Source organism: Heterodontus francisci, chromosome 32, assembly GCF_036365525.1.
Source record: "Heterodontus francisci isolate sHetFra1 chromosome 32, sHetFra1.hap1, whole genome shotgun sequence".
NCBI lineage: Eukaryota > Metazoa > Chordata > Chondrichthyes > Heterodontiformes > Heterodontidae > Heterodontus > Heterodontus francisci.
In genome coordinates this window covers 54,542,933-54,568,405 of record NC_090402.1, presented here as the reverse complement: position 1 = coordinate 54,568,405, position 25,473 = coordinate 54,542,933, and the positions used below count along the sequence as shown (strand labels likewise).

The 25,473-nt window shown below is 46.2% G+C and overlaps 1 protein-coding gene across 1 annotated transcript in view; it reads right to left on the bottom strand.

Moving 5' to 3' along the window:
• Positions 1 to 25,473, bottom strand: part of traf2b (Tnf receptor-associated factor 2b) — a 37,527-nt gene that overhangs the window by 6,210 nt on the left and 5,844 nt on the right. Inside the window, exons 3-7 of the mRNA XM_068012835.1 lie at positions 19,352 to 19,513; positions 13,178 to 13,252; positions 11,475 to 11,549; positions 3,740 to 4,171; positions 2,762 to 2,939 (exon numbers count right to left, since the gene is read on the bottom strand). Coding sequence (XP_067868936.1) covers positions 2,762 to 2,939; positions 3,740 to 4,171; positions 11,475 to 11,549; positions 13,178 to 13,252; positions 19,352 to 19,513 — 922 coding nt within the window. The remainder of the gene's footprint in view (positions 1 to 2,761; positions 2,940 to 3,739; positions 4,172 to 11,474; positions 11,550 to 13,177; positions 13,253 to 19,351; positions 19,514 to 25,473) is intronic.

The window sequence follows — 25,473 nt, the reverse complement described above, 5'->3', positions numbered from 1 at the left end:
TCCCTCACTTCCCAGCTCTCCTTTTGCTCAGTTTTCCTATTCTGGTCCATCCAATGTTCGTATTTTTTTTTGTCTCCCTCAACATTTATCTCCTTAACTTGCTGATCCTTTCTTGCCGTTACTGACCCCAGTCAAAGCAGTAATGACTCACCCTCTACATTCATGTTAGCACCCACACCACACTCACCCATGGTTACTCATCCATTGAGTGCAAAAACTGTCCACACACCCATGACAATTCCCTCATATTTATCTCTCCCTGAGTTTCTATCCTCTACACGTTACTGATCATGGGCAATGATTGCATCTGTCCCCCAGCAGTTATGTGCAAATTCTCACAGCGAGCAGGCAGCTCAAGGGTCTTAGTCCCAGTGCTCATCATACTGACAACTTCAAAATGCCAAAAGCTGTAGCAGTAATCAAATAACCCCCCACACCACAATTTATACATCAAATTTGGAACTCAGTAGGGCATTGTTTCTGCCTGCTGAGAGAGACTTCTTTTAACCCTACTCCCAACCATCTCCTCTCCTCACAGGCTAAAGGTTTCCGCTTCAGTACATGGCCTCCTCCACACACTCCCTTTCTGACACATTATTTGGCAATCTGTTCCAAATCACTTTTCATTACATCACAGGTTAGATACCTAGTAAAGCTAGGTCGGGTTTTAATTTTATCCCCGAGCTAGGCTTTACTCCCAGGGCAGGAACAGCATGGGGTTAGATTCAGGGTAAAGCTCCCTTTACATTGACCCCACCAAACACTCCCAGGGCAGGTACAGCACGGGGTTAGATTCAGGGTAAAGCTCCCTCTACACTGTCCCATAAAACATTTCCCATCAGGATGTACCTTTTCACATAAAGGGTGGTGGAAACCTGGAACTCTTCCCCCAAAAGGCTGTGTATGCTGGGGCCCAATTGGAGCTTCCAAGACTGAGATTGATAGTTTTTGTTAGGTAAGAATATGAAGGGATATGACCAAAGGCCCGTTTGTACTATGTACTTGAGATACCAATCAGCCATGTTCTAGTTCAATGGCAAACAAGGTTAAGGGGCTGAATGGGCTTCTCCTGTTCCTATGGTGTCAAAGAAAATGGAGTCGGGTCAAATAAAGAAATCATATTTAAATCTCCTCCACCAGTTCCATGGAGCCCATCGGAGTTTCATGCAACTTGAAATTAATTTCAAGACAGACCTGACCTGGTGCACGACTGGTACTTCACAATGAGATCTGGGTATGAAGCAGTGAATCTGACCCGCCCTTCCCAAAACTTCTCCATTTCCAATCAATGGTACAAAATCTCTCTGTAAAAGACAGTAATAAAACCCAGGAATACACAGCAACGCTCTCAGCTGCTGAAGGAGATGAATGGCATAGGTGAGATGACTTCAAGAGGAAATTGGATGTTCACTTGAAGGAAATAAACCTGCAGGGCTACGGGAATCAAGTGGGGGAGTGGAACTCACGGGATAGCTCCGCGAGGAGCCAGCATGGGCCGAATGACCTGTTTTTGTGCAAATAATGACTGTGATTTAGGAGAGCAAAGTTCTGCTTTCTGACACATGGACAGGGAAAGAAATTCTGTTCCTGACCCTGATTAATCAATGAGCTACTGCTGCTGTTAGAAAAGAAAAAATTATAAAGCCAGGTTTCTCAGGAGCCCAAATGCAATTTCATACATCATATCTACTTCAAGATATTCAGAACGGAGGGTTGGGGGCTACAGAGAAGGGGTGGCGGTGGAAGGTCAGGCAATGAGAAGAGGGTCAGCACTGAGTGGGAGAGTGACAGCGGGGGAGGGATAAGCAGAATGTCAGCACTGAGCGGGGGAGGGATAGACTTGTTTTTATTCATTCACAGGAAATAGACAACGCTGGCAAGGCCAGCATTTATTGCCCAACTCTAATTGCCCTTGAGAAGGTGGTGGTGGTGAGCTGCCTTCTTGAACCGCTGCAGTCCATATGGTGCAGGTACACCCACAGTGCTGTTAGGGGGAAGAGTTCCAGATTTTTGATCCAGCAACAGTGAACGAATGGTGATATAGTTCCAAATTAGAATGGTGTGTGAGGGGTATTTGCAGGTGGTCATGTTCCCGTGTGTCTGCTGCACTTGCCCTTCTAGTTGGTAGAGGTCACTGGTTTGGAAGGTGCTGTCAAAGGAGCCTTGGTGAGTTGCTCCAGTGCATCTTGTAGATGGTACACACTGCTGTCACTGTGTGCCAGTGGTGAAGGGAGTGAATGTTTAAGGCAGTGGATGGGGTGCCAATCAAGCAGACTGCTTTGTGCTGGATGGTGTCGAGCTCCCTGAATGTTGTTGGAGCTGCACTCATCCAGGCAAATGGAGATCAGTACCAACCAGTCATTGTGAGTTTAGGTCTGGGATGAGTAGAGAGTCACCACAGTGATGAGCAGCAATAATATCAGACAGGACGCCACTGCCAGGCTGCAGACACACGATCTCATGTCCAGCAGTACTACTGGGTACCCATGTACTAGAAGTAACGCTCACCCATTACAGTTCTACGCCATGTATCTTCTTGTGGCTCCTGCTCCTGTGGGATTTTCCCCTTTCCAACACATGTGAAAGGTTGGGATCCCTGTCTTCATTTTCCAGCTACAGATCCTCTCTGATATCAAAGACCATGACTAAAGATATTCCCACTGGAATTGTCTAATGCAAGCACTTTCCTTCATATCATATGGTCTACAGTGAGAGGAATCCAAATATTCTCTATAAACAATGTGAGTAATTTGTGACTAACCTGGGGAGAATATGGCAGGTGATCGCTGGGATTTCGCCTCCTGCCGTCTTCTGTTGAAATCTGATATTTTCCAAATAAAAATTCCATTGTCAGTGCTGTACTCGAGTGCCTGAAGTTTCAGTTCCAGCTCTGCTATGGCCAGGTCCTTCAGGGCTGTGGCACGCTCCATCTGACGCACCTGTGGGAAGGCAACAAGTTTAAAAGACTTTCAGGCCATGGCAGGTGTATGACATTAATCAAAGCACCACCAAGATGGTCAGGTAAGGTTCACTGGGAAAGCTTTATACACCCAATAAAAGTGGGATATAAAACATAGCACAGTTCTAGATCCTGTCCTTTGAAACATGCAGAGAGAGAGTATTGTGAGCTGTATAACACTGGGGTACAGCACTCCTGCGTTGAGCTCTGTCACTGTATAACACAGGGGTACCGCACTCCTGGGTACAGGTCTGTCACTGTATAACATGGCACAGCACTGGTGGGTACTGTACCCAAAGTGTTATACAGTGACAGACCTTTACCCGCCAGTACTGTAACCCCAGTATTATACAGTGACAGACCTGCAGCCATTGGTACTTAAGCTAGAGACCAGAGAGGAAGATGATTCAATTTGGGGCTGGGGGAATATTTCCCGATCCTATACTGTGCCAGAGTGATGCTCCCCATAGTCAAACAGGTGCAGGAGCCAGCCAAACACCCCACTGGACCTGCTCCACCAAGTTGTTCACTATTTCTTCAATGCCAAAGTCCAAACCTTGAGCAGCTGCTGGCATACACTGTTGAGCTGCACACAGGAAGAATGCGCCCTTGTGCAGGATACTGGAGGGCAGAGGCAGCCAGTGGCACGATATTGCAGCAGTGGGAGGCACAGAGGACCAATACACTGAGACGTGAACCCTCCTACACCTGGTGAGCCTGCAGGCTGCTCATGGCCTGGGTTTTCCAGGGAAGGTTGGCTGGTTGTGCCAGTTCACCTACCTTTATTTGTAAGGCCTCGATCTTCTCCTGGTCCAGTTTGTGCTGCTGTTCATATGCTGTCATGCTCACAGAGGTTCGCTCCACTTCGCGGTTGAGAACACAAACAATGTTTTCAAATGTTTCGGCTTTGTGTTTAAGATCTACACACCGCTTTTGCACGTCTTCTAACTTTTCCAACTGTAGGAGCTTCCCCAAGTCTGAAGGGGAGGAGGAGCCCTGCTGTCTGAGAGAGACAGACCGGAATGGCCCGAGTGTCTCCTCAATTTCTCGAATTGATGTAAACAGCTGGTTTACTTTGACATTGGCCAGCTGCAGGTTCGGAGGTTGCAAGCTTTCCACTGGAGTCCTTATTCCCATAACATGTTGGAGCATCATCTGCAAGTGTTCCACTACACACAGGTTCTCGTGCTCAACTAATTTCTCTTTCTCAGCCTGGGAAAAATCAATTCAAGAGTTTATAAACAACAACACATGGCACACATTGGGGCAGCAAAGACACATAGCACCTTGCAACACACCCGTTGGGATCTCAAGATGAAGCTGGGTGCCTGAAAGTTTGATATTGTGTCATTTGGAACCTGCTCCTCCGAACTTGCATATAGATTAAAGGGAAGTGTTTGTTTTAAATTAACCCTGCACTGCCAGTTGCTGGTATTGTGCAGCTGACCGCACGTGAAAACAAAGGGGTGATATTTCAAGTCTGGTGACCAAGAAGGACCGTCCTTAACAGGATCTCCACAATTGGCACTGGCCTTTCTGGAAGTAGCACGCCATTGACAGGCAGTGATAGCATAAACGTCAAAAAGTGCATGCACTGATTCGCAGCTGAACTGACAGGGCACCAGTCTCAGCCTGCTCAAAATAGGGAGACCACAGGCACAGCAGGATTGGAAGAAGTTTAGCTGCACCACCCAAGAGGTAAATGTCAGAGAGCAGTGCACTTCAGCTCCTTTACAAAGTGAAGGGTGGACTCTATTTTCTTTGAAGAGTTGAAACTATAGGACAAGTACTTGTACCAAACATGGATCTGGGTTAGATCCAGCATCAAAATACTTCAAGTTAGGTACAATCAGAGGCAAGCACACATCGGGGCTCTTTTCACAAGATCAACATACTGTGGATGCTGGAAATCTGAAATAAAAACAGAAAGGGCTGGAAATACTCAGCAGGTCTGGCAGCATCTGTGGAGAGAGAAACAGAGTTAATGTTTCAGGTCTGTGACCTTTCATCAGAACTGGGAAAGTTAGAAATGTAATAGGTTTTAAACTAGTGAAATGGGGTGGGGATGGGGAAAAGAACAAAAGGGAAGATCTGTGATAGGGTGAAAGAGAGGAGAAACTAAATGACAAGAGTTGGTGGTGCAAGGCCAAAGGATGGAAATTAGTAGCATAGTTCATGAAATTTTCCAGTTCAGGGCGAGAGCAGGAAGCGGCACTGATACAGTCATTAACGTACTGGAAAAAAAGAGTTGAGGAGGATGCCCGAGTAGGACTGGAACAAGGAATGTTTCACACATCCCACTAAAAGGTAGGCATAGCTAGGAATCACGCAGGTACCCTTGGCAACAACTTTTATTTGCAGTGATTGGAATTGAAAGAGAAGTTGTTCAATGTGGGAACAAGTTCAGCCAGGAGAAGGACAGTGGTGGTAGAGGATGGAAGCTGGTTGGGCCTCCGTTCAAGGAAGAAGTGAAGAGCCCTCAGACTGTCCTAGTAGGGGTAGAGGTGCAGAGAGATTGGGCATTCATGGTGAAGAGGAGAAGGTTAGGGCCAGGAAATTGAAAACTGTTGAAGTAATGGAACACGTTGCAAAAGTCACAGATGTAGGTGGGTACAGACTGGACAAGTGGAGAAAAAATAGAGTTGAGATAGGAAGAAATCAGTTCAATGGGGCCAGAACAGGGTGAAACTATGGGTCTACCAGGACAGTCCTGTTTGTGGATCTTGGGGAGGAGGTAGAAATGGGCTGTACAGGGTTGGAGGACTGTGAGGTTGGAGGAAATGGAGGGAGGATCTCCAGAGGAGATGAGGTCAGTAATAGTCCTGGAAACAATGGCTTGATGTTCAATGGTGGGGTCATAGTCCAGGGGGAAGTAGGAGGAAGTGTCAGAGAATCAGCATTCGGACTCTGCTGGGGAAAGGTCGCATCACCAGACAACACCACCACCACCTTGGTCAGAGGGTTTGATGACAATATTAGGGTTGAACCTGAGAGAACAGAGTGCAGAAAGTTCAGAGGGAGACAGGTTCTCTTTTCACACTGCCTGAACAATAAGGCTTAACCTGAGCCTCAGAGGTCCATCCCTGCAATGGAACACTTCCCAAACATGCCATTCCTGTGGCTTCTCAAAGACTGACGAATTACAGCAAGTTTCCTGCTGTGAGACCATGTCTATGAAATTAAATTGAACTCATTTCACATAGGAACATTCAGTAGGGAAGGGATATGGATTGCTGTAAATCTCAACTGTTTCACTGACGTCCTTCAAGGAAGGGGGCCTGCACCCCCACCCCCACCCAGTCTGGTCTACATATGACTCCAGTTGCACACTGTGTGCTTGACTCTAATACCCTTGGGCAACTAACAAAGGCAACTAAATATGGCCTTGTCTGGTATCACCCACTTCCTCAGAACAAATAACAAAGGAAGCTTTCCTCCTGACCAATACTCCAAGATAGGCTGAACCGAGCAGTGAAAGGCCAGTGTACCCTGACCTTCCACTTACTGTGACTGCCTGAACCCAGCTGCATCCTGCCCCAGTCAAGCTTACGTCCCTCACGCACACAGCTTTCTTCACATCTTGTGATCACTGGACAATCCCCGAGTACCCTGTGGAACCACGTAAACCTGCAGCAACAGAGTGACCCTCTGGTGAAGGTGGGTCAGAACAATTGATATGTTGCTGCATTAAATGCATCAAGCTTTTTTATTTGAATTGCAATCTGTGTTTGAGGTCCTATTCTTGGTTGCAGTGGCCCTGAGTTATTTTTAAAAGGAATTGGGGACAGGAATGAAGATCAATCTCAGAGCAGCAGGGCAGACAAATCGGACAATCTAACTGACGCTGATCACACGTAACTACTGCAGACGTCTGGCACAGGCACGATGGGCCGAATGGCCTCCTTCTGTGTGACATGATTCCACTATCAGTTCAAGAACTCCACAAAAGTTGGATGACAGAAACACTTTACCAGAGCACATATAATCACCCAAATGATGTAGTAGAATTTTTGTCCCTCTGGTGCTGACATTTCATTGGCGTCAGGAGCCATGAGAAGATCCAAAGATAAGTAGCGATGAACTGTCAATGCCCCATCACAACATCTAACAGCTCGAATGACTCCAGAGTTTTATCTCCACTCCCCTCCTTGGAGTTCATTGATGACATCAGTCCTGAACATGTACCTATATTCCCATGCCCTGTGGTTCTGCTCAGGATTATTCTAGGCTTTTACACTATATGACAGGAAAGAAATTCATCAAATTCCAAAAGGGATATACATCATCGGAATCTTGGCTCGTCTTGATAGCACGTGGAGCATTGGAAAGGATGCTTAAAGCAATGGTGAAATTAAGTGCAATAGTTGTACCAGTGATAGGAGAAGCATGTGCTTTTCTTTGCCAATTCCCTTCCTCTCTTCCCCATCTCTGAAGAGAGTTGGATACCCTTGGTCCTCATGCAAGTGGTCATTTTTCAGTAGTTTGTTGACACAATGAGTGACAGCAGGGTACTTGACCCTGCAGGGTCATCAATGGTAGGACTGATCCACACCAGGTGCTTTCGAATGGGTATCAAATGAATGGTAATGAGCTGGAATTCGCTGCCTATGAGGGAGGTGGAAGCGGAGACGATGAATGATTTCAAAAAGAAAGTGGATGGGCATTTGAGGGAAATAAACCTGCAGGGCTATGGGGATAGAGCAGGGGAATGGGACTGACTGGATTGCTCTACAGAGAACAGGCATGAACTCAATGGGCCAAATGGACTCCTTCTGTGCCATAATGACTCCATGATTCTCCAGCCATAGGACACCAAAACAAATAGTTGCACCATTGTCATCTCCCTGACTTATACCAGATAACATGGCGCAGACCCAAGCTTCCTGCTCAACTCTTCTGCTTCACATCCCACATGGACATAAACCCCAAGTGTCCCTCATGCTGTTGTTTTCAAGGAACTTACATTGAGTATCCTTCAGTTAATCAGTCTTGCTGGCTCCCCTCGGTGGCAGTGTTGACCTAGCCACTGCATAGCTGAAACTAAAGCCCAGCTAAATTACTGCAGATTTGTGTACAGAAATTAGACAGAGGATTAGTAAAGCTGCATTTTGCCAGAGATTTGTACAAGAACAGAAAGTGATGCAGGTCAGTCAGTATCTGAGAAACAAAGAACACTTTGGGGGAAGCCTGTCCTTTTCCCATTAGGTGCTGATGGACCGTTTAATTTCTATGGTGTTTGTTTCTTTCTTCAGCCCCAATACACACTGTGGGTTCCACATCTGACAGCAGGAAACAAACTCAATCCAACAGAACAGCCAAGTCCACAGAAACAGCCTCCTCATAGGAACAGGAAGAGGCCTTTGAGCCCCTCAAGCCTACTGCACATTCAATCCATTTACCCCCCCTTTGATCCACATTCTTTGGTACCCTTCCCCAACAAAAATCCATCAATCTCAGTCTTTAACATTTTAATTGTACCCCAGCACCCACCAGCCACTGAAGACAGTTCCAGATTTTCACTAGCCTTTGTGTGAAGAAGTACTTTCTGAATTCACCACTGAACAAGCTCGCTCTAATTTTATTATGCCCCTTTTCTGGATTTCCAATCAAATTTCGATCACATTAAATACACTGATTAAATCACATCTTAACTTTCAAATGAATAAAAGTTTATGCAATCTGTCTTCATAATTTAACTCTTTTAATCCTGCTATCATTATGGTGAATCTGTGCAGCATTCCCTCCAAGGCCAATATATGCTTCCTGAGGTGCAATGTCCAGAAGTAAATGCAGTTACTCCAGGTGGGGTCTTACCAAGACTCTAGAAATGAAGCATCACTTCCTCACTTTTGAATTCCAGCCCCCTTAATACAGATTAAAGGTTTAGATGGCTGAAAGTCCCCATTTCTCTCCCCACACCCAAACAAGATACCGTCTACTGGACAGAGTCAATTGAATCCCCGACAGCCCTTACATCTGGGAATCTACCCAACAGGCAGCTCGAAAACACAGTGGCCTATATATCCCACACAGGCAAAATCTCAAGCACAAAAATGGCAGATATAATTTGCAGTAGTTGGTTAACCCCACTCCAGACACTAGCTTCAGCCCAATTTACATAATAACTTGAAGCTCGCTGTATTTTGAATGCCAGTTATTGCGAGAGTTCACCATGAGCGGTGTGTGGGAAACTAGCATGCTGTGACTTGGATTTGAAGTCTGCAGCAGCTGAAATGGGTCACACCTGCTGAACTGCTTTGTGTGCAGAACGGAGATTTCTTGTTTCAGAAAAGTAAATTAACCAGTTCCTTTTTGACCATATTGCAAGCTTCCAACACAACTGATAATCCAAGCAAGATTCCTTTGTGCTCACTGGGATGCCCGTTTTCATGGGCAGAAACAACAACTGTGCTCTGGAGCAGACTTGAAGAATCCATACCTGAAGCACTGCCATTAGTTAGTCAACAATCCATTTCCTCCCAGTTAACTGGTACATTGAAACTTTTGAACCAGCACTCAGCTAGTTGCTCACGGTACAATTACACTGCTTACAGCAGACTTAGTTGTGTCCATTGCCCAAAATAACAGGACAAAGCAGGTCCAATCAGGATGTCTGTTTTGGTCCAAGTATATCTGGCTGCTTGCTTAGGCTGAATCAAATAGTAAGCAAACACAGTGTCAAATTAACCCTCAGCTGAACTTCAAACCCCATATCCTTCCCAAAGCCTCTCAGTTCTACCTCACTCCAACCCCCACTGAAAATCTTATCCGTATCCCCGCAGTCAGGCTCTCCAACACGCTCATCAGCCTTCACCCTAATTAAATTACAACTCACCCAAATCTCCACTATCTGTATCCTATCCATTGCAAATCCCACTCACCCATCACCTCTACATTGCCAAGTTCCACTGACTCCATCCGAGAATACATTCCAAATCCTCAGTTTAGTGAGGAGTCTTTTCCTGACCATTCGCCACCGCTACTATCTCTTCCCACACTGCACCTTTCCACTGTAAACCCATTCCCTCCAGCATTAGTGGCAGAGCCTTCAAGCTCCGGAATTAATTCACCAAACTCCATCACTCTACTTCTCTTTCCACCTTTAAACATTTCTTCAAAACCTCCTCTGCTTCCTCCAACCATTCTTTTGAGATCTTTGTCCATTCTCTTCGTGTGTAGCTCTTGTAAAGGTTTGCTATATCTGTGAGGTGAATGAAACAGGACAGTGGTAACACTTGCACCCCCTTCCTTATTTTACACCTAGACTGAGTGCTGAAGAATTCAAGGTTTCCCAAAATATCATGATAATGAAGCAGCCCATGTCAAGCTAAAGGAGGACCTGGACAACACCTAGCCTCAGACTGACAAGTGTCAGGTAACAAAACTAAACCACCTCCACTGACGTTTAACAGCATCATCAACCTTTTGAGAGCCACTATTGACCAGAAGCTGAGCTGGACTGTCCATAACAACACCATGGCTACAATAGCAGGTCTTGGGCTGGGCATACTGCAACAAGTGTCTTATCTCCTGACCCTTCAATGTCTCAAAACATTTTCTACAAGCCTCAAATCAGGAGTGTGATGGACTATACACCCACTTGCCACAACTTCTCAAGAAGCTCGACAGCATCCAGTTCCTTTGACCAGTGCCCTGCTGCTGGGCTCAATATCCAGTCTGTCCACCGTTGGAACTCAGATAGCTCAGTGGTGAAGGATAAAACACTGGAGCCTCATCTTTATACACTTACAAAATTCTACTGACAAGAGGCACATATTGCATACTGTGCATCTCCAACCAACAACCCCTCTTTAAGCCTGCCTCTTCAGGAGAGTCCTGAATTAATACCCACCAATGTATACAATTAAACACCCAACTGATAGACAATTAACATCCACCACCAGCAGGCATACTGTGGCTGCAGTATGTACAATCTGCAGGATGCATGCAGCAACTCACCGAGGTTGTTACAATAACACCTTCCTCCTTTTGCTGAGAAGTAAAAGAGCAGCAACATCATGAGAACACCATCACCTCCAAGTCACACCCCATCATGTCTTGGATATATCCTCCTGATTTCTTCCTCATTACTGGGACAATATTCTCTATCTAACACCTCGGTGGGAGAACCACCACAGGGACTGCAGCGATTTAAGGACAAGGCCCATCGTTGCCTTCTCAAGGCAATGAAAGTGGCTTTGCCAGCTTCACCCACATCATGAGAATAAATTAAAAAAGCACAGAATTAACATGCCCACAGGTGTCAAAGTGGTGGGTATGAACAGTTTATCCAGCAGACCAGACAGTCTGGACAAGCTACCTGCATTATAAATGAAGTACGTCCCACCAGTGTGAACACAGTCTCACGCAGTGAATACAGCATTAACCAACAGACAGCTCTGAAACTACCTCAACTATCACTCAGCCTGGACAGTCACTGTCACTCAGCCTGGACAGTGAGAGCTGGACATCGCTGTTGCTGTATTTCAGACAGAAAACTATAAAAGTTACTTACTGCCATTTCACAGCCAATCACATTAAAGCGGCAAAGCAGCTTCACCTTCCCACACGTCCGAATGTGATCTGCATACTGTGGAGAGGAAGATGCAATGAATACATCACCTGGCAACACACCGCAAACACGCTGCCTGGCGACGCAACCCCAAACATCCCTTCCCCAAACATCCCTTCCCCAAACATGTCTCCCTCCGGCAACACCCTCGCAAACACAACCCCGGGGCCTTCCCCTGCACCCACCCCGCAGCGACACACACCTCCCCCCCGCCTCTGGCAACACGCCCCCACTCACACCTCCCCATACACGCCCCCTCCAGTGACACGCCGCACCTCCCCCCGCCTCAATCCCCCAAACACATTCCTAATCCAGCGACATGCCCCCAAAACCCCCCAAACACACCCTCTGGCGACATGCCTCCCCCAGCAGCATGCCCCTAAACACGCCCCACAAATAAGCCGCTCCTCCAACCCCAAACACTGTTGGAGAGTGTAGGGCGGGGATTACTCTGTATCTAACCCTTTTTAGATAGCGTTATCTCTTGCACTGGTATAACAATAAAAATGTGGCGAAGTGTATTTTCCGATCATAAAAGACAGAGCTTTACTCTGTATTTTTTTCTTTTTGCAGGTGGCGTAGGAACATAGTACTTAGGAGCAGTAGGTCATTCGACCCTTGAGTCTGCTCCACCATTCGTTAAGATCATGGCTGATCTGGTTGTGGTCTCAACTCCACTTTTCTGCCTCCCACCATAACCCTTGGCTCCCTTGTCTATCAAAAATCTATCCAACTCAGCCTTCAATCAATTCGGTGACCCAGTCTCCACTGCTTTCTGGGGAAGAGAATCCACAGATTAACGACCTTTTGAGAAAAAAAATTCTCCTCATCTCCATCTTAAAAGGGAGACTTCTCACTATTAATCTGTGTCTCCTAGTTCTATTCGGCTCCACAAGAGGAAATATCTTCCCGGTATCCATTCTATCAAGTCCCCTCAGGAGACCAAAACTGCACAAAGCACTCCAGATGTGGTCTTACTAACATCCTGTACAGTTGCAGTAACCTTTATACCCCAGGGCCTTTTATATTGCCAAGGGGGCTATTATTCCTCAGGCCCCCTTTATATGGATTTCAAATGAAAAACTTTATTTAAAATTAGATGAATACCATTCTCAGCATCTATGATGTACTCCAGCCCCTGTGGTGCCCTGTGGTGGCAGAAAGCCTCAAGCAAATCAGCAGACACCGCATACTCCCCCTCAAGGGACACCAAGGCGCGAACAAACCCCAGCAAGAGTCCATGCCTGGGCAACTGTACCCCAGTGAGAGCCAGTGCCTGTGGAACTGTCCCCCCGAGAGAGTCAGTGCCAGTGGAACTGTCCCCCAGTGAGAGTCAGTGTCTGTGGAACTGTCCCCCAGTGAGAGTCAGTGCCAGTGGAACTGTCCCCCAGTGAGAGTCAGTGTCTGTGGAACTGTGCTCCAGTGAGAGTCCGTGCCTGTGGAACTGTCCCCCAGTGAGAGTCATTTTTTTTCCAAACACGAAAGCAGAGAAATATAAATTAACGATTTCTTCAACAAAAAGTATATAAAATCGAATAAACTATTTCTCCTAGAGTTAGCTGAGTGTGTCTGTCATGTTGCACCATCTCAGAAGGTAGCCACTGATTCTGATTCTCTACTTCTGATTTATTTCAAACACACTTTACCTTTTCTCTTGGAATTTTTTTTTTCGCACACCATTCACACGTTAATGGGAATTTGGAACATATTTCATCATGAGCCTGTGCAGGACAAAAACAAATAACAATATCAATAACTTATTCTGTAGAGCTGCTAAAGAACTAACACTTGAATGTAACACCTGTCTGCTTGAATAAAGGTAACAGTCCTCAGCCACCCCCGTTTCAGCAGCTGCTGCTTCGAACAACTCAGAGTTTTTGGGCCTTGGCAAACCAAGCAGCAGAATGAAAACAGTTCATTGGTATCCCATCCGACTCCCAGTTGTTGCATTAGGCTCCAGAGTGAGTGTGGGCAGATGGATAATTCAGAGGGTCAGATTTGCCCTGGTCTTCATCTGACCTTCAGCATGGACCACTGGAAAGCGATCAAGGCTCCCGACATATTCTCCTTTCTGACACACACCACTCAAAAAAAATGGAGAGTCACAGCTGCCTCTTGGATTGAGCTAAAATAACAGCAGAGACATCAATACGTTCCCATCTCCAAACATTCAGCTTCTTGCTGCCTTAACCAGCGCAGCAATCAGAGAGTGAGACAGAGCAGCACCCACACACTGAGTGACTCACATCGGGAGAGAGAGAGAGCAGCACCCACACAGTGAGTGACTCACATCAGGGAGAGAGAGAGCAGCACCCTCACACTGAGTGACTCACATCGGGGGGAGGGGTGAGAGCAGCACCCACACACTGAGTGACTCACATCGGGGGGAGGGGGGAAGAGCAGCACCCACACACTGAGTGACTCATATCAGGGGGAGGGGGGAAGAGCAGCACCCTCACACTGAGTGACTCACATCGGGGGGAGGGGGGAGAGCAGCACCCTCACACTGAGTGACTCACATCGGGGGGAGAGAGAGAGAGAGCAGCACCCACACACTGAGTGACTGACATCGGGGGAAGAGAGAGAGAGAGCAGCACCCACACACTGAGTGACTCACATCGGGGGAGAGAGAGAGAGAGCAGCACCCACACACTGTGACTGACATCGGGGGAAAGAGAGCAGCACCCACACACTGAGTGACTGACATCGGGGGAAGAGAGAGAGAGAGCAGCACCCACACACTGAGTGACTCACATCGGGAGAGAGAGAGAGCAGCACCCACACAGTGAGTGACTCACATCAGGGAGAGAGAGAGCAGCACCCTCACACTGAGTGACTCACATCGGGGGGAGGGGTGAGAGCAGCACCCACACACTGAGTGACTCACATCGGGGGGAGGGGTGAGAGCAGCACCCACACACTGAGTGACTCACATCGGGGGGAGGGGGGAGAGCAGCACCCTCACACTGAGTGACTCACATCGGGGGGAGAGAGAGAGAGAGCAGCACCCACACACTGAGTGACTGACATCGGGGGAAGAGAGAGAGAGAGCAGCACCCACACACTGAGTGACTCACATCGGGGGAGAGAGAGAGAGAGCAGCACCCACACACTGTGACTGACATCGGGGGAGAGAGAGCAGCACCCACACACTGAGTGACTGACATCGGGGGAAGAGAGAGAGAGAGCAGCACCCACACACTGTGACTGACATCAGGGGAGAGAGAGCAGCACCCACACACTGAGTGACTGACATCGGGGGAAGAGAGAGAGAGAGCAGCACCCACACACTGAGTGACTGACATCGGGGGAAGAGAGAGAGAGAGCAGCACCCACACACTGAGTGACTGACAATCTATGCAGCAAGATCAGGATTTGAAAATGAAAATTTAAAAAGGGTATGAGGCAACTGCAGGAGGATGGAACTCTGAGTTAAAACATTTCAGGGACTGTGATGGACTAGCCTTTGTGATGTAACGTTGTATGAGTCTTAGGACATCTCATTTCTGTTTGCAAAAGTCTTTCTCAATTCATAAGTTTCCAGTCACTTGGTCTGTTAGCTAAACTGTAACTAGATGGGCACTGAACTGATGCAGATAACAGGGCTCAGGCTACTTTTATCAGTGGCCTTTAGTAATTTAAATTTACCAAATCATCAGACATAGAATCAAAAAACACCATCTACTTCATTAAATAGCTGATATGAACAGTTCCAACAGACTAAACAAGCTTACAATTAACAACCAGTCCTGGGAGTTTTCCCTTTGCACTTCCTGCTCTCTAGCAGACACAGTACTATGGGGATTGAGTGAAAGACTGTCATGCTAGGCCCACACCTGCCAAGAATGAGGCACATCAATTTGGTCATGAACATTGATTTTTAACTGTTGTTGGAGCGAGGAAATGACTTGTTAAACAGATCAGCCGTGGCTGAAAAAAAAACATTTACATCCTCAGACATGGAAGGTGAGATAGCACATTCCAGGAATAAAATCAAGAAATGCTGGAAATACTCAGCCGGTCTGGCAGCATCTGTGGAGAGAGAAGCAGAGTTAACGTTTCAGGTCAGTGACCTTTCATCAGAACTGGCAAATGTTAGAAATGTAAAAGGTTTTAAGCAAATAAAGCGGGGGTGGGGCAGTGGTAACAAAACGGAAGGTGTTGATAGGACAGAGGGTCACACAGAATAATTGACCAGAAGATCATGGAACAAAGGCAAACGGTATGTTACAGGTGTGCTGAAAGACAAAGTGTTAGTGCAGAGAGGGTGTTAATTGACAGAAAAATGAACAGTCCTGGCCCAAAGCACAAACATGAACAAAACAGTGGGTAGGCACATGGTAAAAAAAAAAATGAATAATGAAACAAACTAAAATAAAATAAATAAAAAATAACTAAACATAAAAATAAAAATAAAAAGGAGGGCCCATCATGCTCTGAAATTATTGAATTCAATGTTCAGCCCGGCAGGCTGTAGCGTGCCTAATCGGTAAATAAGATGCTGTTCCTCGAGCTTGCGTTGATGTTCACTGGAACACTGCAGCAATCCCAGGACAGAGATGTCAGCATGAGAGCAGGGTGGGGGGCAGTGGTGTTGAAATGGCCAGCAGCTGGATGCCTGGGATCATGCTTACAGACTGAGATGAAGTGTTCCGCAAAATGGTCACCCAATCTGCGTTTGGTCTCCCCAATGTAGAGGAGACCACATCGTGAGCAGCAAATACAGTATACTGCATTGAAAGAAGTACAAGTAAATCGCTGCTTCACCTGAAAGGAGTGTTTGGGGCCTTGGATAGTGAGGAGAGAGGAGGCACAGGTGCAGGTATTAGACCTCCTGCGATTGCGTGGGACGGGACGAGGTGTTAGGGGTAATGGAGGAGTGGACCAGGGTATCGTGGAGGTAACAGTCCCTTTGGAATGCTGACAGGGGAAGGGAGGGGAAGATGCGTTTGGCAATGGCATCACACTGGATGTGGCGGAAGATGATCCTTTGGATACGGAGGCTGGTGGGGTGGAAAGCGAGGACAAGGGGAACCCTATCGCCATTCTGGAAGGGAGGGGAAGGGGTGAGGGTGGAGGTGCAGGAAATGGGCCGGACACGGTTGAGGGCCCTGTCAACCACAGTGGGGCGGGGGGGGGGGGGGGGGGGGGGAGCGGAATCCTCAGTTGAGGAAAAAGGAAGACATATCAGAAGCGCTGTCGTGGAAGATTGCATCATCAGAGCAGATGCGTCTGAGACGGAGAAACTGGGAGAATGGAATGGAGTCCTTACCGGAGGCAGGGTGTGAAGAAGTGTCGTCGAGGTAGCTGTGGGAGTCGGTGGGCTTATAATGAATATTAGTAGACAGCCTATCCCAGAGATGGAGACGGAGAAGTCGAGGAAGGGAAGGGAAGTGTCGGAGATGGACCATGTAAAGGTGAGAGAAGGGTGGAAATTGGAAGCAAGGTTGATAAAGTTTCTTACCAAGCACATTCCAGGGCCTGCTAAAGAGGATACAATCCACAAGGGCCAGAACTGGTTAGACCAGCTGGTCGCATGACTACCTGGCTGTTTCAGGGTTTTTTTTTTAACTGGCTACAGAGAATTTGAAGGCAGAGAGTCTGTTTGCTCCTGGACTGAGAAGATCTGTCTGCTCCCATCTCTTTCTCACAAGCCTCTGAATCCACTGAAGACACATGAATCCCAAGAGAGAAAAGTCTCCTACAGTGAACAAGGTTTAAGAAGAATATTGGGCCCCAACAAAAAGCAAGATCGACCTACAATCAGATACTCTACAGTGAGCTCAAATAACCGTAACAACAATTCTTCAGATAGTGCCTCAAACTATTCCACATTATTTTTCTTCTGTGCTTTTCTGGCTCCAGTTGCATGTGTGTATCGCATGCTAGTTTGGGTGCGTCATGTATCCCTAGGCATTAACCGAATTAGAGTTTAAGTTTCATAAATTTCATCTTTTCTTCTTTAAACCTAAGAAAGCCTGTTTGTGCTGGCTTCTTTGCCTTCTAATTGGAAAGCATGAACAAGGATTCACCAAGGGGGAGCTAAAAACACAGTTCATTTAAAATTAAACCCTGTTACAGCAAGACCAGGTGAAGGCTGAGAGGGAACCCAAGACCTCTTTCTCATCTGGTTGTAACAAAGAGTAATTTATGCATCAAACCACACACCAGTTCCAGGTATTCTCTTTTCCCCATTATCAAATTTCCCACAGGGATGTATGAGGAAATCCCCTGCTTTGGTGACGAATACATCAATGGAATATTTTGCCACTACATTTCCTTCAGCAGCATGCCATATGTATCTGGGTTTGTCTCAGCTTTTGTTTCAATCCCTGTAACCGCCGCATGGATTACTGTGGAGACCGAGCTAATTACTGGAGGAGCTTCAGATCGCATATTCAGAAGCGATGGGGTTAAGATCGGGACCAAGGAAGTGGCACTGTGCGTGATGTTGATAAAGATCAGCGAATTACTTCACTCGGCTATTCTTCACTCAGCCCAGTGCCCACTGACTGAGTATCCACCCTGACCGCAGTGGTATATCCTACTGAATTAGACAGCACTCCAGCATGTTGGTGCTCAGCCAACCTAGGGACTGTGCTTGTTCTCACTTGGTGACAGGCTGAGACAAAGGAAATGACTGCATGTCAAAGACAAAAGAGGTTTGGCACAGTGGATTCTGAATCATCTATGATCTCAGTCTTAGACTGCAAGCTGCAGCTATTCAAAGGGCACTGACTGGACTCGCCTGGGGACATGTCATCTGTTGCAGTAAGGATATCAAAATTATAGCCTCTTGGACCTGTCCAACTTCATCCAGTACAGTGCCGACTAGTAAGCGTTTGGTCCAGTTAAATTTACCGTAGATCTGCTCTCGCCAATTCTGGCTCAATTTCTATGTCATTTGCAATTCAGATATTATCTCATGGAATTAATCAAGATTAAAACATTCAACAGAACAGATAGAAAGGAAATGCTGGGAATTCACAGCAACATCCATAAAGAGAAAAGGTTCATTTTTGGGGACTCTCTGAGGACTGGGAACTAACATCCAACAGAGTATCTCACATAAGAAGATAACTGAGTCAATACTGTGCTACATCTCTCATAAACCAGACAATCCCAGGTCTGTGCTGAGTTAGTTGATCTGTTGTCTCAAAGCACCCTATGTGAAAGGTGTTTGTCAGTCTCAGTCATGAAGCTTGTACAAATGGCAAAGAACAAACACTTGAGGGTTGCTTTCCTCTATGTGACAGTGAAAGAGGCATGTGAAAGCGACATCATCTAAAGGAGACGTTTCACAATACATCCATGTCCCCCCTCTTTACCCCATTCCCATCAGTTCATGCTGCCTCAACCACTACAGTTATTATGTTTTTTTAAAATTGTGCATCACCATCATCACACGCAGCCCTACATAGGACACGAGTGAAGTTGCAGTGCCTCATACATACTGCAGCAGTTCAAGAAGGCGGCTCACCACCATCTTCTCAAGAGCAACGAGGGATGGGCAATAAATGAAGGCCTTGTCAGTGACGCCCACATTTTGTGAATGAATGCAAAAACGACAGGCTGTGACTATGACCCAATTAGTTACTGTCACAGGAAATGCCTGCCTACTGTTAGCACAAAAAACCCTGTTCTCATCCAGCCCCTGCACTCTCCACAGGAGGCATGGTTGAGTTCTTTGCCCCCCGAATGCAGGGGTGCTGAGGCCAATTGCAGCAGCTGATTGGATTCTCGAGCTGTGAGGAGCTGACTGAGCACAGTGCAGGAAATGGTCAGGGAGTAGAACTCATCCTTCTCTAAAGACCGATTACCTTTATCTCTTTGTGGGGAAACAAGGATTTGCAGAATTTGCAGTTGAGGTTTCTTTCAGGACACTCTCGTTCCAAGTGCCGGGGGAGGTCGAACTGGCGTACCTTCCTGCCGCACGCTGCGCAAGGCTTTATCGTATACTCGCACTTCCCTTCGTGGTCAGCCTGCAACACAACAACAGATACAGGTAATGGAGACAATTATCCCTCTGCAAGTCTGCAGCAGTCGCAGGGGAAGCAGGCGTCAGGGAAACCCTTGGTGAGGACAGAATTTATTTTCTGTGGGCTGTTGGCTGGCGACAAATCCACCCAATCTTTGGTCGTCAATGTGTCCTCACTTGCTTGTGGAGTTGGCCAGCATGTGACACCCTCATTCTCACACATCTCCCTACATCGGCCTGTAAAGCTGTACTGTGTCACTCAACACTAGGTCATGATGGAACCTCCAGCACACACTAAATTCAGTAGGATCAAGCCTTTAGCTCAATTCCTGCCTCTGAATGAGCACATAGGGTTCAAACCCCACTCTAGGCAGTCCCAGCTAGTGGAGACCAGAATTCCAACTTGAAGGCATAATTCCCTCCCAACGTATAGAACTAACTGCTCTCTCGGATGGGATAAAGGTGGTTATGGACATGGAAGAAACATTCACATTACAGCCTGTCAGATTATTAAACGGCCTGCAAATGCTTCCATTGCTTCAGCGTTCTCTAAGGGACGAGTGCGAGGATACAAAACCAACTAAATTCAATAAAGCATAGAGGGAGCTTTACTCTGTATCCAACCCATGCTGTATTTGCCCAGGGAGTGTTTGGATGGTGCACAGGGAGCTTTACTCTGTATTTAACCTGTCCTGAACACACCCAGGGACTGTTTGGATAGGTTAGAGGGGCCTTTAGCTTGTATTTACCCTGGGAGCATTTGACTCTGACCTCGAGTAGTAGAAGTGTTCCATTCCCAGGCACAGACATCTATCCATCTACCTGCAACAACACAGGTTCACCCGAGGCTTTGCTTTTTTTTAAAAAAACAAACTGGTGGAAATTGTTACAGCCATTTCATCTGAACATTCAGACAGGCGTAAAAGTAGAAATGCAATTTCATTCTTTAAACTCAACCAGCAGTTTTATGAAGAAAAGCAGCAGATCAAGTTTAAAAACATGTTATTGCAACTATCCACCACATGCTGCATAATCACTACCCCATTTAGAATAGCAAATCTTAGGGACTTTCCACTGTGCTGTGCTATTAAAACGCAAAGAGCTGTTGTGGAGTCTCAGGGACTTTCCAAGCAATAGATCTGCAGCACTGATCAAACAAACCACTGAGTCAAAGAGTATCACAGCCAGCAGCAGCTGGGTTGCACAGTCATTAACCATTGCTGCGGAGTCATTAACCATTGTTACTGTCCACATTCCTGCCTTAGCTGCAGTAGTAATTCTGTACTTAAAGCATATATCAGCATTATAAGTGAGCCTCTGCCAGAAGCTTACTCCACTTAACAGCAACTTCAAGTCTCAAGAATCTCCCATTTAGATCAAATACTTCAATAAAGACAGTAAGTGCTGGAAATACTCAGCAGGTCTGGCAGCACCGCTGGAGAGAGAAGCAGAGTTAACGTTTCAGTTCTGTGACCTTTCATCAGAACCAAATGCTTGATGTTGATGCAACAAAGTCTGTCGTGTAACTGGAACAAGAGTTCAGTGGGCAGAACACTGCTGATCATGTAGAGATGAGATGTTGTCTGGTAGCGTGACTTAATATTTCCTTACCCAACTTCTGAAGATGCTGGCTCATGCTAGGACACGTTCCAATGCGATCAAAGCCCTGTGGTAATACACCAAATGGACAGTCTGCACACACGAGCTACTGGACCGTGGGACAATCACAGCTAATCCTGATCTCGTTCTCATTCAGAGCCTACAGGAATACTTTCCAGCAGGAAGCATTAGGAAAAACTGAGTGGGATTTCTGCTCCTAACAAGAGAAACTGAGACAATGGCAACACCCCTGTTCTTTCTCAGCTGAAAGCAAATCTGGGCTCTTGATGCTCAGTCCTACACCCTGTACGTACACATTTACCAAGTATGAAACACACCCTCAGGCAGCCCACTGGTCCCATCATTTCCAATAAATGGAAGATGGCATGAGGGGCACTGAATGAAGGTCCATGTGCGTTTGACTGTACATTGAGCGTGCACTGGTTTCCCCTCAAACAACAGTGAATTTGGGACCCATGTTTAAAACGAAGGTGAGGAACTTTCAATTGTTAAATTTGTTAAAGCAATGAGCAGCCAAGACACACAGATCAAATGTTCCCAGTTTTAACTACAGTACAGCAGTGACTACTTCAAAAAAAGTACTTCATTGGCTATAAAGCACCTAGGGAATGTCCAATGGTGGTGAAAGGTGTTGTGTGAAATCTCTCTTTTGATGTCTGAATCAAGCAGAGTTAGTCACTCACAGCTGAGGTGCCAGTAGAGATGCTCCAACTGGCTAAATTATCAGCCAGGGTCCCTACTCACTATCGCCGTCCACTGACCTCTGCTGGATCGTGCACATGTAGATGCCAGGCAAGAACAGATCAGGCTCAGATGCGATGCCCCCGGTAGTTGACTATGGCTGACAAACATGGAGCATGGCCAGGAGAGATGCAGAAGGGCACCTGTCCATTAATGAGGCAGTACCTTCAGGGGAGAGAATGGGGAGACGAACAGATTGATACTGATCACTGAGTTGCATTTACGGGACCTGTTTGTACCAAAAAAGGAAGTCATTCACCTGCCCAGTCACTGTTGCCTCATTCAACATTTTCTGAAAATCCACACACAGCTGCTCAGCTGAAAAAGCTCAAATTTGTCAAACACGACTTACCTTTAACAAAATACAAGTTCACTGTCCTTGATTAATGGGTGCATTTCTAAATGCTTATTAACACATCAACATTAGACTAACTAGTCCATCCATAGTGACACAGTTTATCAGTCTCTCTCTTTGAACAGGGGTGCTCTGGCACAATTTTCATGTTTAATTCACCAACCAGAGTGCAGCCCTCAAGAGTCCATTGATTCATTCAACTCCAATGTTGACCATTCTTTTCCAGAATGAATCGTTTTCTCCAGTTAGCAATTTTTGTGTTTTGTATCCCACTCCCATTGTAAACAGCAATGTTAAATATTTCATATCTCTGTCATGCCCTCATCCTCCACAACTAAACTCAGTCTTCCCTGAGCGGACCCACATTTAAATGCTTTTAAATTGTTTACTGTTTGCTTTCACACTACCTGCCAGCCTTTTTACATCTTCCCTTTAAGCCTCTCTAACCCCCGCTTTTCACCTCCCATTAAACTTCCTGCTTTCGTTTTCTGTAGTCCGAGCTTTCTCATGTGCCCTCCTCAAATTAATTGGATTAATTTTACTCCTTTTATCCATAGAATTCCATTCTTTAGTATACCCTCTTTTCACCTGATAGGGTGATATTTAACCTACTCTACCCATTTCATTGTTGAAGATTCCACAGAACTGATTTTCTAACTTTGCCTGCCAATTAATTGGCACCAGATCCCTTATCTTGCCTTTTGAACCTGGCCTTTTTTGAGCATTCATAACACCCTTGCTTTTCTACTCTTCATCAATTCTGTCAGACTGAATTTACATTGCGTTAGTTATTTGCCAATTCTCCTACTCTCATATTGGTTATTTGCAGTCAGAATGCTAGAGAGGTGGTTTCTGTACAATCATTTGAGCCGTGCAGATGGTAAAGTTTCAAGTTCAAACTCCAACTAACAAAAGCACAAACCTGAAACTGAAACCCACAGTAACTGCCTGTTAACAATGCCGAATTACAGTTTCTAATTTCATCTTAGTAAGGAAATTAAGTCAAATTAATACACACCATCACCCCTGCCAGTAATGAACACAGCCAGAACTCAAAGATGGGACTTACACAAGTCTTATGGGAAATTAGATCAGAACAGCAGAACCAACACATCCCAAGAGTACAACTAACCTGAAGGTTTTATGAAAATTTAAATCATCTGGTTCCACTTGTACTGCTGAAGCATCTCCTGAAATGGGTTCTCTGGCCACCCCCTTCACTTCGGGAATTCCCCCAAGGATCCAATCTTGTCATCCTATTCGACCTTGAGCTGCATTACCAACCCCATATCTTCTCAATCAACAAAGACTACCTACTTTCACCTTCATAACACTGCCCACCACCCTGGACATGCTATACAGGACATAATTCCAAAGTTTGCAGAAGATATGAAACTCAGAAATGTAGTAAACAGTGAAGAGGATAGTAACAGAGTTCAGGAGGACATAGACACCCACCACCCACTCACCTGCTGATGAAACCCTCATCCACATCTATGTCACCTCCAGACTCAATTATTCCATTGCCCTGCTAGTCAGCCTCCCATCTTCTACCCCCTATAAACTTCAGCTCATCCAAAACTCTGCTACCAGTATACTCATAAGAGTCATACAGCATAGAAACAGGCCCTTCGGCCCACCACGTCCACCATAATGCCTATCTACACTAACCCCATCTGCCTGCATTAATTCCATATCCCTCTATGCCTTGCTCATTCAAGTACCTGTCCAGATGCCTCTTAAATGTCGCTACTGTTCCTGCCTCCACCACCTCCTCAGGCAGCTCATTCCAGATACCCACTATTCTTTATGTGAAAAATTTACCCCTTTGATCCCCTTTAAACCTCCTCCCTCTCACCTTAAATCTATGCCCTTTAGTTTTAGTCACCCCTACCATGGGAAACAGACTCTGGCTATCTTCCCTATCTATGCCTCTCATAATTTTATATACCTCTATCATGTCCCCTCTCAGCCTCCTTCGCTCCAGGGAAAAAAGACCCAACCTATCCAATCTCTCTTTATAACTCAAGCCCTCCAAACCAGACAACATCCTTGTGAATCTTTTCTGCACCCTCTCTAGCTTAATCACATCATTCCTGTAGTACGGCCACCAGAACTGCACACAGTACTCCAAATGCGGCCTAACCAATGTCATATACAACTGTAACATGACGTCCCAACACTTGTACTCAATGCCTCGGCCAATGAAGGCAAGCATGCCATACGCCTTCTTAACCACCCTGTCTACCTGTGTTGCCACTTTCAGGGAACTATGTACTTGCACCCCAAGGTCTCTCTGCTCAACAACATTCCCCAGGGCCCTGCCATTCACTGTATATGTCCTGCCCTGGTTTAACTTCCCAAAATGCATCACTTTACACTTGTCTGCATTAAATTCCATTTGCCACTCCCTTGCCCACTTTCCCAGTTGATCTATATCCTGTTGTAACCTTAGACAACCTTCTTCACTATCCACTATACCACCAATTTTGGTGTCATCTGCAAACTTACTAATCATGCCCCTTACATTCACGTCCAAGTCATGAATATATATGACAAACAATAGAGGGCCCAGTAATGATCCCTGCGGCACACGACTGGTCACCGGCCTCCAATCTGAAAAACAACCCTCCACTACCACCCTCTGCCTCCTATCACCAAGCCAATTTTGTATCCAATTTGCTAGCTCACCCTGGATCCCATGTGTTCGAACCTTCTGGACCAGCCTACCATGCGGGACCTTGTCAAAGGCCTTGCTAAAATCCATGTAGACAATGTCCAATGCCCTGCCCTCGTCAATCCTCTTGGTCACCTCCTCGAAAAACTCAATCAAATTTGTGAAAAATGATTTCCCACGCACAAAGCCATGCTGACTATCCCTAATCAGACCATGCCTTTCCAGATGCATATAAATCTTGTCTCTCAGAATCCCTTCCAATAACTTTCCCACCACTGATGCAAGGCTCACCGGCCTGTAGTTCCCTGGCTTATCCCTGCTGCCCTTCTTAAATAAAGGCACAACATTAGCTATCCTCCAGTCTTCTGGTACCTCACCCGTGGCTAACGATGATACAAAAATCTCCGCCAGGGTCCCAGCAATCTCCTCCCTTGCTTCCCATAGCATCCTAGGATACACTTGGTCAGGCCCTGAGGATTTATCCACCTTAATGCCCTTCAAAATCTCCAACACCTCCTCCTTTGTAATGTTGATATGCTCCAGGATATCGGTGTTCCCTCCCTTGAACTCA